The 19,254-nt window shown below is 38.0% G+C and overlaps 1 protein-coding gene across 2 annotated transcripts in view; it reads right to left on the bottom strand.

Annotated features, from left to right (window-relative positions):
* Window positions 1-19,254, bottom strand: part of MANSC1 (MANSC domain containing 1) — a 46,691-nt gene that overhangs the window by 10,976 nt on the left and 16,461 nt on the right. Inside the window, exons 2-4 of one of the 2 annotated variants that reach the window (XM_021001516.2) lie at window positions 12,016-12,295; window positions 11,644-11,771; window positions 4,553-4,886 (exon numbers count right to left, since the gene is read on the bottom strand). In XM_021001516.2, coding sequence (XP_020857175.1) covers window positions 4,553-4,775 — 223 coding nt within the window. In that variant the 5' untranslated portion in view covers window positions 4,776-4,886; window positions 11,644-11,771; window positions 12,016-12,295. The remainder of the gene's footprint in view (window positions 1-4,552; window positions 4,887-11,643; window positions 11,772-12,015; window positions 12,296-19,254) is intronic. The other variant, XM_078155801.1, reaches the window with a different exon arrangement.

Here is a 19,254-nt window from a genome sequence, read left to right as displayed (position 1 = left end):
TGCTTAATATAAATAACTAGCCCTTCTTCCCCTCCCCCACTCCCACCCTGCCAAGGCCCAGTGGTCTTCCATTTTACTGGAAGGACTACAGTTGACAAGGATGTATTCTTCCAAGTTCTGTGAATGGCCATATCCAATTTTCAACTAGGGTAGAAGAGCTGGAAGGACCAAGCCTATGACCTTTGAAAGAGCCCAAAGGATGGATTGGAACAGAGCAATCAACTCCCATCCTGTGGTCTAAATATTGGAGATAAATTAACTTAACCACTTTATTTTACAAATGAGGAAACTGAGATGTTGGACAAACTTGTCCAAGGTCACATTAGTAAGTTTCAGAGACAAAATTTAAACTGACGTCTTCTGACTCCAAATTCATTACAATTTTCATGCCACCTCATTGCCTCTTTCTGCACAGAATTATAAAATTTCAGAGTTGGAAGAGACCTCCATGAATATATTGTACAACTCACAGCTGAAAAAGAATTCTCATTACAATATACCCTACAAGTGATCATCTAGACTTGGCTTGAAGAGCTTCATTGAAGGAGAACCCACTACTTTCCTGAGGCAGTACCTTATACTTTTCTGTAGCTCTAATTATTAGGAAGCCTTTCCTTATAAGAAGCCCAAATCTGCCTCTTTGCAACTTCCCTATTAATCCTGTTTTCTCTTCCCTTTTAGAAAAATTAAATTGTCAGTTTTATGGTATTCTTTTAAAAAGCTCATTTTATTTGTCACTGTAATTATTCTTTCATTTCCTATTTTATTCACTTTTGGTTTTAACTTTATTCTCTCTTTTTAACTCTCCTGTAGAATATTGCTTTGTTCTTTTTCTAGGTATAGGCTTAATTAATTTCTCTTTTCCTTTTCTCATATTAATATAGGCACTCAAGGATAAAACTTTGCTTCAAAGAATGGTTTTGCCAATATTCCATAGATTTTAACATATGAGCCTATTGAAGACAGTCTCTTTTAAATGCTCAATCATTTTTATTTTTTTCTTTAATATAATCATTGCTTTTAGTTTCCATGTAGTTCTGTGTAGTGGACTCACATTATTATTTATTTCTAATTTTATTGCACTGTACTCTGGAAAGACAGCATGTATAATTTCTGATCTTTTGAATTTGAAAAGGGCTTATCAGGTCTGTCCAGGTTCTATGTGTGCTTGAAAAGAATGTGTTATTTTCTCCCATTTAGTTCGTCTATATATCTTATTTAGAGTTTTAAAAATAAGCAACTTAGATATGTAATTTCTTTATTACTTTTTTAAACATTAAAGTATCCTGTTAGTGTTATATATGTATTTGCTTCTCATATTACTAATAATCTTCTTTTTAATAGTTTAACTGCTGAATCAGGCACTTAATTATTTAAATTATTAAATATTTATCATCATTGTGTTAAATATTTGTTAATTATTATTACTTTCATTTTTATGTAATACTCTTGTCTGATTCTTTCAGTTTTTTCTGTTTTGGATATATCCACTAAATATAAATATCTCCCCAAGGCTTTGTCCAGGGTCCTGTTCTTTCTCTTAAGTTGTCTCATCAGCTCTCATGGGTTTCATTATTATTTCTATGCAAATTATTCCCAAATTTTATATCCTTCCCTAATCTAGCTCCTGAATTTCAGTCCTCTGTCACCCATTGCCTGCTGGACATCTCCATCTGTTTGTCCCATCATTCTCTCAAACTCAATATGTCAAAAATAGAACTTAGTATCTACAATCCCCAGACCTTCCTATTTCTGTTGAGAATACCCCATCTTCCCAGATAACCCTATATTCTGGACCAGGCCTAACTCAGTCTAGACCAATGATTCAGGTTCAAGATTAGAATGAGGCATTTGTGAAAAAAATGCAATACAAAAACTTTAAAATGTGATAAGATTTTTAAAAGGGCACGATTAAATTTAAATAAAACACTACTCTCATTCACCTCTACGTTCAGCATAGCAATTGGCAATACTTGTCCAGGAAGGCATCCTCCTAGGGTAATCAATGAGAATTCTACTAAAACCTTTGGACCCCTGATTATCCATAGGTTGGAGTTTTTGTGCTTCAGGGAGCAAAGGAGCCAAACCAATAATTAAAACCCATGTCTTCTAGGTCAACCAAATACCAAGGGCAGCCTCCTTTTCCTCTTAAGGAGAAACCAACACAGCTGAAATAAAAGCAATGTTGTTCCTACCCCACTCAACCTTGTGACTTGGAATCATTCTCAACTCATTTCTCTTCCTCACCTCCCATATTCAGTAAGGTGCCCAGTGCTGGCCAGGGACTTAAATATAATACCACTCACTCTGCCCCCATCCACAAAGACTGGAGGAGCAGGTGGGGTCAACTAAAGCCCTGGCCATTAGCTATCTTCTGATTATGAGGACCGGGCTGTAATATCTACCAACCACCCTGGAGGAACAGGTGAAGAGACCAAGATTTTGTTCAGCTGCTCTTACCTTACCATGTCATTTCTCTACTATAATGGCTCCCTATTACCACTATGATAAAACGCAAACTCTTCTGCCTGGCACTCTACAATTTAACTTTCCACCTTTACACCACTCTTCTTCTTGCATCTGACATTCCAGCCAAACAGCTCTACCAGCTCTACCAGTACACCAAACTCAATATTCCATCTCCATTCTCCAAGCCTTTATAGAAGCAGTCCACCATGTCTTTAATGCCCTCCTACCTCACCTCTATCATTTATAATCCCTAGATTCCTTCAAGGCTCAGTTCTGATGCTACCTTCTCTGTGCAAAGCTTTCTCTTACATTACTATAACACTATTATGTGGACTATTTGTGCCTGACCTGCAGTGGAGCCTTCCAAGCTCGTATTGGTCTGATCAGCCACAGTCAGAGACACCGTACCTTGACTTCAACATAATGATGTCATTTTGGTCCTCTTTGAGAATGAAGGACAACAACCAACTGTGATACCAGTGTGGATTTACCTCTCTTCTCAAACTACCTTGTATCCATTTGTTGGGTTTTTTTGTTTGCTTGTTTTTCGTTTTTTTTAATATAAATTTATTTATTTTTAGTTTTCAACATTCACTTCCACAAGTTTTTGAGTTCCAAATTTTCACCCCATCTCCCCCCTCCCCCCACCCCAAGATGGCATGCATTCTGAATATCCTTTCCCCTAGTCTGTCCTCTCTTCTATCTCTCCCCAATTCTCTTATTCCCTTCCCCTTCTATTTTCCTGTAGGGCAGGATAGACTTCTGTACCCCATCTCCTGTATTTCTTATTTCCCACTAGCATGTGAAAACATTTTTTTAAACATATGTTTTTAAAACTTAAGGTTTCAAATTTTTTCTCTTCCTCCCTCCCCACCCACCCTCATTGAAAAGGCAAACAACTCAATATAGGTTATACATGTGCAGTTATGCCCTTGTATCCATTTGTAAAGGAGTTGTACTCCCCTCAGGGAAATGTAAACTCCTCAAGAGTAAGAATTGTTGCATTTCTGACTTTTTATCTAGCATCTTATATACAGTACATTTAATAAACGTGTATTGAGTTGAATAAATGTTTACAGAATGAATATTTGAGGTGGTTCTATAGGCAGTCAGGTTTCCATTTATGAGTCAGTGCTTACTGTTCAATCCTCCCTCTTAGTCACTCAACAAACAAGATATTAAATACACTGAACACCTGCCCATGAGGTTTACTACCTCACTTCACACTGTCACATGATTCTGTCTCCTCATTCCTCAGCCAAACAAACCCAAGATATTATTCTAATTTCCTCCTCAACAGATTGAAAGTTTTTCAAATCTCTTCTGTCTTTGCTAATTGAGTGACTTGAGACTTCTCTAGATCCTAAAGTGTTAGGATTACTAGTCTACATCATACACATTGTACCAAAGAGTATTTTTTAAAAATTACTTTTTTCTTTTGTCTCCTTCCATGTCTCTCTGAAGTTCCATAACCTTTGGCTGTATTTTTTATATAGTTTTAGTAAAAGTGTTATTGATTTTGCTTTGAGCTTCCAACAAATACCTCCTTAAGACATGATGTCTTTTCTTTTTTATTTAAGGCTCAAAGATATTTTTTCTAGTTGAGGATACTGTTCACAGTTTTTTCTGTATCACCACACTTTTTGTTTTATGACAAAATAGGATAGTCTAAAAACTGTCTATTGAAAACTAATTGTCTAAATTAGTAGAGAATTTAGTTTTCAACCTTTTTGTTGTTGAGTCATTTTTTCTGTTGTGTCTGACTCTCCATGACCCCATTTGGGGGTTTTCTTAGCAAAGACACTGGAATGGTTTTCCATTTCCTTCTCTAGCTCATTTTATAGATGAGGAACTGAGGCAAACAGAGTTAAGGTACTTGCCCAGGGTCACACAGCTTAGTAAGTATCTGAGGCCGGATTTGAATTCAGGAAGATTAGTCTTTCTGACTCCAGGCCTAGCACTCTATCCACTGCACCACCTAGCTGCTAACCTTTTAGGCACCACCTGTTATTTGGTAATCCCAAATATTTACTTATGTGAAACAATATATGGTGGAAACGAAACCAAAGAAAACATTTTTTACCTGTTATGTTTTTGGTCAAACAGCCAAGATTAATGCAATCTTCTTGAGTTTCTGTATGTATGGGCTCAATGCCTCTGATTCCATTAGCAAGAGATGACTGGATGTCAATCACAACATCTTCTAGGCTCTTGGTATGACAACTCAGACTGATTGATTGCATTGGCATCAGAGTACAAATCATTACAAAAGCATAAGTCAGCCCCAACTTTATTCTGAAGGACATTTATGATTTTTAACTAAGGCTCAGCTTTCGAAATTCGAAGATGATAAGCTCTCTGATTTTCTTATTGCTTCAGAAGCAATGCTCAATGGAATTCTCTGTAACTCTGTAACTCTGGAACAAACGTAAAAAAATTAATCAGAAAGGGCTTCCTTTAACAAATATAGATAAGAAAAATGCCATTTAATTCAGACTTGAGAAAATTATCAATGTATTGGTGGTCATGACAGAAAGTAGCTAGTTCATCTTTTTTGATTATTAGATTGTGAGGAATGTACTTGAAACAAATTAGTTATAAAAACCCAGATGTTTAGCACTAAATACATGATTTTATGTTTGATTTGGGTCTATGATTTCATCGTTGTAGTGCAGAGGTCAAACGTCAGCTTAGGCTATAGGTGTCTATAAAACTCCCAAGTACTTACCTAATGGAAAATGTTTAACAGAAAACATTTAAAAATACAATACAATAAAGATAATGTTAATTTGTGGTTTTCTAAGTCAATATGCAACCAACAGGGATCCATTTCTATTTGAGTTTGACATTGTTGATGTAGAAAACCCCTCTCCTTCTGGTTTCATGTATATCTGGGATTGCAAGAAAGGGCCAGACCCAGTCCCAGCCACCCCATCCAGAACTTTGATCAGATAGCAACAATGACAGCCAGGAACAGGACCAGACAGGGCCTGTTAACACCATGCCAAACTGTGGAGTGGGCAAGGGAAGAGTCACAGGAAAACAAATTTCAACTTCAAAGGGAGGATTAAAATGAGAAAAAGTACAAGAACCAATCATAACACTGTTGGCTAAGGGAAGAAGGAGGGTCAGAGGAGTGGGGGGAGACCAACTCAATTATAGATTACTAGTGTTGATCACATTCCTTTTTCTTTTGCCACCTTCTTCTTTGTAAAGAATAGAGTGGGAGACAAAGAGAAGATAAAGTAAAAGAGAATATTATGGCAGGAAATACACAATTAACAGTCATAACTGAATTTGAATATACCCATAAAGCTGAGGGAAGCAGAATGGATTAGAAAACAGACTATACCAAGATGTTGTTAGTAAGGCATATGCTTGAGACATAAAGATTCACACAGAGTTAAAATGAGGGGCTGAGACAGAATTTATTATGCCTCAGGAAAATTTTAAAAAGCAGATCATGATCTCAGACATGGGAGCAGTGAAAACTGCCGTGGTTTAAAAAAAAAAGGATAAGCAGGAAAACTATATTATGCATAAAGACATCATAGATTATGAAATAATATAATTACTATATATACACACTGAATGGCATCTAAGTACTTAAAGGAAAAAGTTAATCAAATTATAGGGAAAAATAGATAGCAAAACTAAAGTAGTTGGTGATCTTGATATGCCTCTTTAGATCTAGACAAATCTAACAAAAAGATAAACGTGAAAGAAATTAAGGACCTAAATAGAATTTCAGAAAAGTTAGATTTGATAAATAGATCTCTGGTGATTGCTGAATGGGAAACAAAAGAATATGTCTATGTATGTATGTGTGTGTATATGTGTGTATGTGTACATGTGTATATCAATTCTACATGCCACATTTAAAAAAACTGTGCTTAGGCGCAAAAACCTCATAAACATAAGCAAAAAAACAAAAATACTGAATACATCATTTACTAACCAGAATAAAATAAAAATTTTAATGAGTAAAGGGCACTTGAAGAAAAGATGCAAACTTATGTGGTAGGTCAAAGAATAAATATCACAGCAACAATTGATAATTTCAACAAAGAAAATATCAATATATAAAAACTTTTGAGATACAGCCAAAGCAGTCCTTATGGAGAAAATTATATTTCATCAATGAAACAGGTATACAACTTTAAAAACTAGAAAAGCAACGAATGAAGCTCAATTAAAGACAAAACTATAAATTCTGAAAATCCAAGAAGAAATAAAAGTGAGAAGGTAAAAATGTTGAATTGATAAGCAAAACTGGAAGCTGATTTTTGAAGAAATTAGTAAGCCTTATAAACTGCTAACTAATTTGAGTTGAAAAATAAAACCAAGTTACCATGCTTAAAAATGAAAAAAAAATCACAACGAATGAAAAGAAAACAAAGGAAAATATTAGAAACTATTTTGCAATCATATGCTAGTAAAACAAGTAACATGAAAAGGATGAATATTTACAAAAATGTAAAATACCAAGATTAACAGAACAAGAGAAAGAGAATTTAAATAAACCAACCTCAGAAAAAGAAATTGAACAAGCCACAATGAAATTCCCAAAGAGGGGAAAAACAAGATCAGATAGATTTAGAAGAAACTTCTATCAAACAGTCAAGGAACAATTAATTCCAATATTACATAAATTATTTACAAAAATAAGGAAAGGAAATAGGTGGGTATGAATGAGTTTTAATTTATATCATTGGAATAAAAAATCCAAATCAATGAGATCACAGATCCAACTGAGTATTTTAATATTTCAATTGAAAGAACTCCCAGTGGGGAAAACTTCCTTCACTCTTGTAGATTGGCAAGTTGTCTATGACTTCTATATTGGAGTTGCTTTGGGGCACTAAGAGGTAAGTATCTTATTCTATGTTTGGGCAGTTTGAACCCACATCTACTTAACTGCCAAGGCTGGCCTCCTATTCATTCTGCTATACTGCCTTTCATAATACATATTGTTACATCTTGTTAATACTTAAACCAAACAAAAATATTGTAGAAAAGCACTGGCAAAGATATTTATTTACTTTGGATTATTGGAAATTTTTCTTTCTAGTTTCTCCTTCCACATGTCTGGAAGAAAGGGAAGAATGGAATATTCGTCTTCATTCAAAAACTTAACACATGCCTGGCACATAGTAAGTGTTAGATAAAAGATGATGATGATAATGATGATGATAGCATTCTGGAGATGAGGAAGTAAGGTTTTAATTTTGGTAATTTTTCTTTCTCAGGACTGTCCTGCATATTGCTTGCGCTAGCCTAACACCGCCACCTCTTTCTGATAGGGGTCTGAACCTTTTACTTTTTCTCTTTTGCTTCTCTTTTGCCAGTAATACTACTTGGTTATTTATTATCTTGTTAAAAAGCAAACACTAGTGAACTGAGTACAAGGTAAAATTGACCTGATGGCAAAGAACTGGAAATTGAGAGGATGCCCATCAATTGGGGAATGGCTGAGCAAGTTGTGGTAATATGAATGTGATGGAATACTATTGTGCTATAAGAAATGATGAACAGGCTGACTTCAGAAAAACCTGGAAAGACTTATATGGTCTGATGCTGAGTGAAGTAAGCAGAACAAGAGGACTTTGTACACAATAACAGCCACGTTATGCAATGACTAAGAATGTTAAACTGAACCCTTCTCAGTATTATGAGGATCTAAGACATCTCCAGAGGCCTCGGGATGGAAAATGCTGTCCACATCCAAAGAAAGAACTATGGAAGTCGAATCGCTATCACTTATTTTTACCTTCTGTTGAGTTTTGTTTCATCTTTTTGATGGTTCCTCCTACTGGTTTTAATTTTTACTTACAACTTCACTAATGTGAAAATATGTTTAATGGGTATGTAAATGTAAAGCCTATATCAGATTGTGCGCCATCTTGGGGAGGGTGGGGGGGAAGAAGGGGGAGAAAAATTTTCAGCTCAAAAGCATATGGAAAAAAAATTAAAAAATAAAAATTAAAAAAAATAAAAAATAAAAATAAATTAGTCTACCAGGAAAATAAAATAAAATAAAATTGACCTGAGCAAAACTTTGGAGTGCAATCTCTGATTTCTATGACACTCCTACCCCACCCCAGATCACAGGATTTCAATTCAGAAGGGACCTTGGAGATCCATTTTCCATCTCAGGAAATTGAAACCCTGAGAGTTTAGATAAGTAGCCTAAGGTCACATAAATGTTAGGCAACAGAATGATGGTTCAAATTCAGATTGATCCTCTGGCTACCTTGGTGTTTCCCTCAATGTACCTTCTTCTTTGTTATCACCTCTATTAGGAGTCAACTCAGAAAAGATCTAAGGATCCTTATTGATACCTTAGAATGGATTAATTTGAAATGTTACCACCAAAGAATCATTGCCTTTTACTAGCAGATTAAAACTCAAGCCAAAAGGAAGGTTCAGTAGTCATAGATTTTTATGAGTTTGTTCTCTTTCCCTTTCGATTGTAAACAGGGCCTTATATAGAACCTTACTTAATAAAGTTTTGGAGAACTGAATTACTGGAATGCACTGTACACCACAATACAACAGGGTGTGAGATGTATGACTGGACCCACAGTATAAGAACCCATGGTCTATAAAAATGTTTTTAATAAGCATTTTATAGACAATAACTTAGTTATTAGCTTCTATATGAATGGAGTAGGCTAAAAACTAGATGAGAAAAAAAAACATGCTTATTAAAATTTTCCTGTTAACCTCAGACCCTCATTTAGCCTTTTTTTCTTTGATGACAATGTGCTAAGAGGAGCCAGAAAGTCTCTTTACATATCTCCTTGTAAAGCTTATTGGGAAAAAGGCGCACACCAATGCAATACCGTGAGGGTTATTCTCTCTCACATTCTACCCCAACCCCCATTTCCAATCTTTGGCCAAATCTGGTTGAATTTATTTCCACAACATCTCCTGTCAATGTAACCTCTGTCTCAAGGCCCATTGGTATGGGACTTACCCATATTGGTAGAAAAGAATGCCCTGTCCAGTGGGAAGGGTGGGGTAGAGTTTGTGAGAGGTAAAGAACTCCAGCCTTTACCAGTCCCTTTTGAGGAATCTTTAGGCAGCTTCAAGGGACTTTCTAGGGACAAGTCTCTCCTGGCTTCCAGATTTAAAAGAAGATCGAAGAGGCCAACCTCACTTCAGGTTCCTGAAGGAAAAGAGCTAATAGTCTCCAATATGTCCCTATTCCCAGCTTGCTACACTAGGGACTTCAGTGAACTTCCCCCATGAGTGAGACCCAGGACTCTTTCTCTTGGCTGAGTTCAGTTATCTCAATCCAAATGGGAGGGCTCCTTCACTTTCTATTGTCTAGTATATATTCCCCTATGTATACCTTCTCTGGTTTCTGTTTTGCTACAATTTGGAAAATCTGCTATTCACTATGTGTTTATTATGGAAATAGTATTAGGTAGAAAAGGGATCAAACTTTGGATATAGAGTTTGGGGTTGTCCCTACACCCAAAATAACAAAGTGATCAGAAATTAGATGGAACCTGATCATATTCCCTGGATGAACAATATTTAAGGGAGCAAACAGATAATAGCAGTCTGGTACCTCGACCTCTCTCAAGAGAGCAGAGGGGCCTTTTGCCCCAACCTCCTGCTTCCCCTCCCGGCAAGAATGAAAGTCTTCTATGGAGAAGGGTGGTGGGAGAAGAGGCTAGAGATGTCTATTACACCTCTCTTCTAGCCACACTAGGGGCCTGACTCTTATTATATTCGGGGTCCATTTTCTTCACTTTATATATATTCCCCTTTGTGTCCTCCGACACAGCCATTAGCCTGGCTCAGACTCTCATTATCTCACACCTGGACTCCTGCAATAGCCTGCTAGTTGGTCTCCCTGCCTAGAAGTCTCTCTCCATTCTAATCCTTTCTCTACTCAGCTGTCAAACTAATCTTCCTAAAACATAGGTCTGACCATGTCACCCTTCCCCCATTCAATAGACTCCAGTGGTTTCCTATCATCTCTAGGATCAAATATAAAATTGACATTTGAAGCCTTTCACAACTTTGCCCTTTATATCTTATACCATTCTGCACCCACACATGCATACTCTTCAATCCAGTGACACTGGTTTCATTGCTGTGCCTCAAACAAGATCCCCCATCTCCAGACTCCATTGAATTTTCACTGGCTGTCTCCTTCACCTGGAATTATCTCCTCCTCTCCATCTTCTCCTTGCTTCGAAGTCCCACCTAAAATTCCACCTTCTACAAGAAGCTTTTCCCAATCCCCCTTAGTTCTGTCTTCCCTCTGTTGATTATCTCCAATTTATCCCGTATGTATCTTATTTGGATATGGTTATTTGCATATTACTTCCTCCCTTAGACTGTGAGCTCCTTGAAAGCAGGAACTGTCTTTTACCTTTCTTCCTATCTCCAATGCTTAGCACAGAGCCTGGCACATAGTAGGTGCTTAATAAATGCCTGTTGACAGGCTACTATCTGTATGACCTTAAGAAGGTCACAGCCATTCTAGGCCTCAGGTCCTTTTCTGGGCATCGTGTTCCAGTTCATAATCTTTGATCCTCTGATCCCTAGACTTCTTCTCTTGTTGCTATTGCTTGCTGAAGTAGTTTGCAGAATCCCAGCATCCACTTGGAAGGGACCTCAGAGACTTTCTAGTACAAATCACATTAGAGCGGGAATCCTCTTTGTGACATCCCCCAAAAGTGATCATCCAAATTCTGACGGCAGACTTCCAGTGATGGGCTACTCACTATCTTCCAGGCCTCTTTTGGACAGATTTAAGTTTTAGAAAAGTTTTTTTGCATATATGGAGCAGAAATCAACCTTTTAACAGCTTCCACCCCTAGATCTTAGTTTTGCCCTCTAAGGGCAAACAAAACAAATCTTTACCTCCACCCCACCTCCTCTTCACCCCCACCCTACCTCCTCTCCACCCGCTCCGCACCTCCACACACATACTCATCACAACAACCCCTCCTGGCCCCACACGAAAACTCTTAAGACTATAAATAATTAATGGAGTGTGGTGGTGGATCCCAGGGAAATGACAGGTGCCTGATCTGGGAAAGAGGCGCAAGGGAAGTGGGGGGGGGTGCTTCCTTCTCAGATCCCAGTGGGTGTCACTGGAGATGGAAGGGGGGTGCGGTCTTATAAAGCCAGGAATGGAGACGCAGTTACCTTTGCCCAAGGATTCCAGGGAAAGCCTGATGCTGCGCGCAGCCTGGGGCAAGAAGAAGTTAGTTGCTGGAATACCCCTGGTCACTAAGAAGGATGGCAAAGTCCCCAAAACAGTTCCCTGCGGAAGACTGCCTGCAAAATCGGAAGGGGAGAGGGGGTGGGGGGGAGTTGTATCCTACGCAATTGCTTCCTGCTTCCGTCACAACAGCCCAAAGTTTGCAGGGGGGAAGGGCTAAAGCTGAAAGATTAGCCCTGCAACCCGGAGCTATTTAGCTGCAAAATTTAGCCCTTTCCTATCCGCGCCAAAGCAGAGTCTGAGGCTTGGTGTTGCAGCCCGAACCCAGCTCTTGGAGCCCTGGAGAGAAAAGCCACTTGCCTCAGATCTTTCTCTCGGGAGCCAGGGGAAGACTGGGAGAGATGCTGGGCGAGGGCCAAGGCTGAGGCTTAGGCGCCCCACTGGAGGCTGCGGGCCGCTAATCACTGCCCGCAAATCCTGGAGGGAAAGGTGGTATTCAGAGAATGGGCGGGATGCCGGATTTCCCTTTTGTTCTGCCTCGGGCTTCCGCGACTGCGAGTGTAATTCCCCTTCTGTCTGTCTCTTCCACCTCACAGTTCGTGCTGAGGGTTTGAGTTCCAGTGATTCCCAGCCAATCTAGAATCAATGAAAAGAGATTAAAAAAAATTGTTATCGTGATTTTGTAATTCCATCCTCCTGTTCCCCTCTCCCAATCATGGAATCATAGGATTTAGAGATGGGAGAGACTTTAGAAATCTAACCCAATCACTTCATTTTAAAATTTTTATTGATTTATTTGTCTTTACATCAACCTCATTTCTGAATCTCTCTCTCTCTCAATTTTACTCAGCCAAACTATCCTTTGTAACAAACAATAGAACAGGGAGGAAAAGCAGTTTAGCAAACAAACCAATACATCAAACCACTCTGACAGTATATATAGTACCCAGATTCCCCGGCAAGACCAGCATTTTCTCATCTCTTCTTCAGAGGCAAGAGATGGCATCAGAACTACAATAAAGATTCTGAATGGTGGAAGCTCTAGACAATAAATTCCAGGCGTGTGCAAATGCAGAGACAGAAGCTTAGAATGCTGAGTTCCAGGAGAGGCTGGTTTGCCTGAAATGTTAGCAGAGCTCCTTACCCGAAAGCTCAGGAAGACCTGCTAAAGCCCTAATCGTGATTCTGAGTGACACAAATAAATATTAAATTGGTCAGACATGAACATGGAGAGGCAGTGGGTGGACTTGGAGAAATGACCTCATGAAGGCAATGACAGGACTTCTCTGAAGATCCTGTTGTTTTCTTCTCTTGAAAGGGACGTTCTCCAACCTAGCTCACCACACCGTTTACTGTTACGGTATATTCCCTTTTCATATCTTGAGGACCATAAGCCTTTCTATTCATCTGCCCTCTAATTCTATCCCTTATAGCTAATAATCTCCCACCACTTGTTTCTTTCCCAACCCTGTATTATTCAGTCACTGGACACATAAGACCAAACTACCCTCAATCTCTCATCACCCTCCTCCCCCCAGCAATTCTTATGCAAATATATTTTGCCCCAGCCCACTCCTTCCAAAACGGACTGTGGAAAGCCTGTGCCATATAGTAAACAAAATCCCAGACCTCTTGCTCTGACACTCCTTTCATCTACTAGTCTTCAAGAAGACTGTCTCCCACCCGAGGTAGCTGTACCTTTAGGCACCTTCTTCAACATTCAGGCGCCCCTGACATACTTGTTCTGGAGGGAGAGTTGAAATACTTGTTACTTCCCATTGCCGTCTCCAGACTTTTCTTTTACCACAATTGCTTAGCAAGTTCTCCTACCTTAAAGTTCACTTCATTAAAAATTTCAACACAGTTCAGCCATATTCCCTACCCCACCCCCAAACCCTCTCATTTTGGCAACTTGAGTATTACTGTTGAGGATACCACTATTCTCTCTGTTACGCAGGCTGGCAATCTCAGTGTCATCTTCACCTCTTCCCTTGTAGTCACTGTACGTATCCAATCATTTGCCAATTCTTCTCTAGTTTACTTTCTATTTTCCCATATGCATCCCCTTCTCTCTTTTCTCTCTGGTTCAGATCTTCATAACCTCATGACAGCATTATTGCAAAAGTTGTCTGTTTGTTTTTCCTGCATCAAGTCTCTTGTCTATCCTATTCCATCTCTCCATTCAGGTGCCATTGATCTTTCACGTGACAATGTCACCCTCTTTACTCCATAAACTCCAATGGCTGTTTATTACCCACAGATTAAAATATAAGATCCTCAGTTTGACTTTTAAAGCTCTTCACATCCTGGACCCCTTTCCTCTTTCCAGGCTTCTTACACTCTGCGATCTATTGGTCTTCTTGCGGTTTCTCATGCATGACATTCCACTTTTCAAATGCACCTTTTCATTGGTTGCCTTCCATGCTTGGAAAGCTCTTCCTCCTCAACTACACATCCTAGCTTCCTTAGCTCCCTTTAAGACATCTCCAACCCTCCATAATGGGGCCCATTCCTCTGAGTTTACCTCCCATTCACACTGTATATTTACTACTGTTATGTACACACTTGTTTGTACATTGTCTCTTCCATTAGTGAACTTCTTGGGAGCAGAGTGCTTTTGCCTCTGTGTGTTCCCAGCATTTAGCACAATGCCTAGCACATAGTAGGTGCTTGGTAAATGTTTAGTGAATGAATTCTCAGTCACTAGTTAGTCAACAGGCATTTATTAAGCACCTACTATGTGCCAGGCACATACAATGGATACAAAGAAAGATAAAAGTCCCTGATTTCAAGGAGCTCATAGTCTAATTGGGGAGATAAAATGTAAACAGCTACTTATAAACATGCTACATATAGGATAAACTGGAAATAATCAACAGAGTAAGCACTTAATAAATGCTTATGGATGATGATAATGATGATGATGATGATGACACTCCATCTTCTGTCTCCAGTCCTTTGTGTTCCCTCTTGACCTCACTGAATTCCTCTCTTCCTTCAAAAACCCAGCTCAAGTGCCACCTTCTACATGAATGAAGCTTTTCCTAATGGCCCCAACTGCTAGTGCTCTCCCTCCCAAATTACCTTGTATCTAACTATTTTGTATTTCTGTTTTTTCTTCACATTTATTCTGTAAATAATTATATATGTATTTATCTTTCTTGCTTGAATATGTTTCTTGCAAACAGGGATTGCTTTATTCTTTGTATTTCTATCTCCAACCCTTAAACAGTGCCTGACATATAGTAGCCATTTAATAAATGAGAACTGTGAGGGTAAGTTGCTGAATAAAATTTGCCAAATTGCACTATTGGCAATACTAAAGCATGTCAATGAAAAAATACTAACAATATAAGGTCATGCTCTTGCATGGAGGAGAGTGTCTCTGGACAGGTATGTGCTGACTTCAAATGCAAAGTTCTCAATATGAGGCATTTCAATCAATGAGGCAAATTAAAAAAAAACAAAATAAAACACAGCAACCTTTAGCTAAATACATAAACATCCCACAAAGACATATAAACATACATTCAGCAAGGATGTACGAGATTAGATTTTTTCAGATTTCCCACCTATCTGGATGAGCCTAAGTCAATAACTACAATAAATTTTGTGAAAAATAAAGATTTTGTCAAATTCAAGGAGCTACCCTTCCTCCTCCATACCTTTTAATATTAGATTCTTACCCCTACCCCTACCCAAAGTGGTCCTCAGTGCATTTAGCCTATCCCAGTTCATGTATCCAAGACTAAGGAATGCACTTATGTTTTAAATCATTAATGCCTTGCAACCTAATCAGACCCTTGGGGCTCAAGGCCTGCACAGAATGAATAATTCCAGCAGGGAGAAATATGAAATAGGGCTGGAATGGTAGATGCAAGTCAGTTTGTAGGAGGCCTTAAAAATCCAGGCTAATGAGTTTGTATTTTCTCCTACAGTCAATAGAGAGTTCCTAAAGATTTTTGAGCAGGAAATGACTTGATTAAACCTGTTCCTAAAGAAGATTATTTTGGCAGGTATGTGGAGCATGGAATAGAGAGAGGAGGGACCAGGAAGTTACTGCAATATCCAGGCGAGAGGTGGAGAGGGAATGAACTCATATTCATACATTTATTTTCTTTATATTTATCAGTGTGGTTGGAAAGGAGACAGAAGTAAGAGTTGTGCAGATAGAACTGAAAGTACTTGGCAACTGAATGAATATGTAGGTGAGAAGGATAGATTATACCAGAGCCATCAATAGAAATAAGTACATTTATACATGTATAACCTATATCAGATTGGGCTCCGTCTTGGGGAGGATGGTGGAGAGGAAGCGGGAGAAAAATTTTAAACTCAAAAGCATATGGAAGTGATTGCTGATAAATCAAAATGAATTAATTAAAAAAATGCAAAAGAAAAAAGAAATTTAAAAAGGGGACAGATTCAGGGACACAGGTAGTAAATTCTGGTTTTGAGATACTAAGTTTGATATGCTGATGAAACATCCATGTGAAGATGCAAAGTAAGCTGTTGGAAATGTGGAACTGAGTTCAAGAGAGAGAGAGATCAGGTGTGTATATGTAGACTAGGGTATTATCTGCATAGGGATTATAAGTGAATCTTAAAGCAGAGAGAAAGAGGGTAAAAAGATAAAAGGCATCAGGAAAGAGACTGATGTTCCCAAGATACTTGTGCTATACAAGCCCATTTTTTTTCCTTTCTTTTAAACACACGTACACACATATCACACACACATACATAATTATAAATTTAACAAGCACCAAAAAAGCATTTTCATATATAAAATAGAGCATAAAGAGGATTATATATGAAATCATAAATTTCTATTCCATATAGCTTGCTTTAAAATATAAATGAATTCAATGTTTTTAAAAATATTTTGTTTTTTAATAAAGAACAGAAAACAAAAAATTTCCCCAGATGAAAAAAAATTTGATTTTAAGGGTATTTTTATTTTTTCCAATTACATGTAATATGTTATCTTCAAAACTGACCTGTTTGTCTATGCTTCCACCTAAAATTTCTTCTGTTCTTTTCTGTTTGTTTTTTAAAACATTTCAATGATCCTCTTTTTCTTTTTGGCATTTCTATTGCTAGATTCCTTACCAAATTCTTTCCCCATTAAAGTGGGGCCTAATTAAAGACAGGAAAAAAAAACCCATAAAAAATAAGCATTGACAAGCAAAATAAATCCACATAGTGGCTATATTTAAAAATATGTGTCCCTTTTTACAGCTTGAGTCTATTACTAGTTTGTCAGGAGGTAGACAACATGCTTTATCATATCTCCTATGGTATCTCCATAGGATTATTCTCATGTTTTCAGGGTAAGTTATTTTTGCTTATTAGTCTACCTTTTGTGACTTTTGGATCCCAAGATCTCTTCTTGTTTATAGTTAAAGCTGCTAGATCTTGTGCAATTCTTTTGGGGTTTTTCTTTGTTTTTTGGTTGGGCAATGGGGGTCAAGTGACTTGCCCAGGGTCACACAGCTAGTAAATAAATTGAGATTTTAGCTCAGGTCTTCCTGACCCCATGTCTAGCATTCTAACCCCTGTGGCACTGAACTGCTCTATGTGACATATAAAGCTCAATCAATAACTATCTAACTTGTTCTTTGCTACCACAAAAAGTGCTGCAATAAATATCTGGACACATATAGAGTCTTTCTTTTCCTCAGTTGCCTTGTTGGAATATTTGTGCAGCAATGGAATTGCTGGGCCAAAGAGCATGCACGGTTTAACCGCTCTATTTACATAATTCCAATTTGCTTTTTGGAATGATTGTATTATTTCATAGTTCTGCCAAACAATGCAATAGTGTGCCAATTTTCCCATGACCCCACCAGTATTAACTATTCCCACCTTTTGTCCTCTTTGTCAACTTGCTGTGAAACCTCAGAATTTTTTTGATTTTTTAAATTTATTTTATTTTATTTATTTTTATTTTTCAATATTCACTTCCATAAGATTTTGAGTTTGAAATTTTCTCCCCATCTCATCCCTCCCCCCACCCAAAGATTCCATGCATTCTGAATAACCCTTCCCCTAATCTGCCCTCCCTTCTATCTCTCCCCACCTTCTCTTATCCCCTTCCCCTTCTATTTTCCTGTAGGGCAGGATAGATTTCTGTACCCCATTTCCTGTATTTCTTATTTTCCAGTTGCATGTGAAAACAATTTTTTTAACATGTGTTTTTAAAACATTGGGTTCTAAATTTTCTCCCTTCCTCCCTCCCCACCCACCCATCCTCATTGAAAAGGCAAGCAACTTGATACAGGTTGTACATGTATAGTCATGCAAAACACTTCCATAGTAGTGAAAAACTAAGTATATTTCCCTTCATCCTATCCCACCCCCCATTTATTCTATTCTTTCTTTTGACCCTGTCCCTCCTCAGAAGTGTTTGTTTCTGATTACCCCCTCCTTCAATCTGCCCTCCACTCTATCGTCCCTTTGCTCTCTTGTCTCCTTCCTCCCTATTTTCCTGTAGGGTAAAATAGATTTCCATATCCCACTGAGTGTGTATCTTATTCCCTCCTTAAGCCAAATCCTATGAGAATAAGATTCACTCATTCCCTCTCACCTTCCCCTGTTTCCCCTCCATTGTAAAAGCCTTTTCTTGCCTGTTTTATGTGAGATAATTTACCCCATTCTACCTCTCCCTTTCTCCTTCTCCCAGTGTAATCCTCTCTCACCCCTTAATTTTATTCTCCAGATATCACCCCTTCATCTTCAACTCACCCTGTGCCCTCTATCTCTATCTATCTATCTATCTATCTATCTATCTATCTATCTATTATCTATCTATCTACATTCACATAATTTTACCCTCCAACTACCCTAATAACTGGCAAAGGTCTCATGAGTTACAAATATCATCTTTCCATGCAGGAATGTAAACAGTTCAACCTTAATAAGTCTCTTATGATTTCTCTTTCCTGTTTACCTCTTCACGTTTCACTTGAGTCTTGTATTTGAAAGTCAAATTTTCTATTCAGCTCTGGTCTTTTCATCAAGAATGCTTGAAAGTCCCTATTTCACTGAATGCCATTTTCCCCTGAAGGATTATACTCAGTTTTGCTGGTAGGTGATTCTTGGTTGTAATCCTATCTCCTTTGCCCTCCAGAATATTATATTCCATGCCCTCCGTCTTAATGTAGAAGCTGCTAAATCTTGTGTTATCCTGATTGTGTTTCCACAATACTTGAATTGTTTCTTTCTGGCTGCTTGCAATATTTTCTCCTTGACCTGGAACTCTGGAATTTGGCTACAATATTCCTAGGAGTTTTCCTTTGGGATCTCTTTCAAGGTGATCTGGATTCTTTCATTTCTATTTTGCCCTCTTCTAAAATATCAGGGCAGTTTTCCTTGAGAATTTCTTGAAAGATGTTGCCTAGGCTCTTTTTTTGATCATGGCTTTCAGATAGTCCAATTATTTTTAAATTCTTCTCCTGGATCTATTTTCCAGGTCAGTTGTTTTTCCAATGAGATATTTCACATTGTTTTCTATTTTTCATTCTTTTGGATTTGTTTTTACAGTGTCTTGATTTCTCATAAAGTCAGTAGCTTCCATTTGCTCCATTCTAATTTTT

The sequence above is a fragment of the Phascolarctos cinereus genome, unplaced genomic scaffold (genome assembly GCF_003287225.1).
Source record: "Phascolarctos cinereus isolate Bilbo 61053 unplaced genomic scaffold, phaCin_HiC Scaffold_1;HRSCAF=81, whole genome shotgun sequence".
In the NCBI taxonomy this organism is placed as follows: domain Eukaryota; kingdom Metazoa; phylum Chordata; class Mammalia; order Diprotodontia; family Phascolarctidae; genus Phascolarctos; species Phascolarctos cinereus.
Note: the sequence above shows the minus strand (reverse complement) of the source record. Positions and strands in the feature narration are given on the sequence as shown.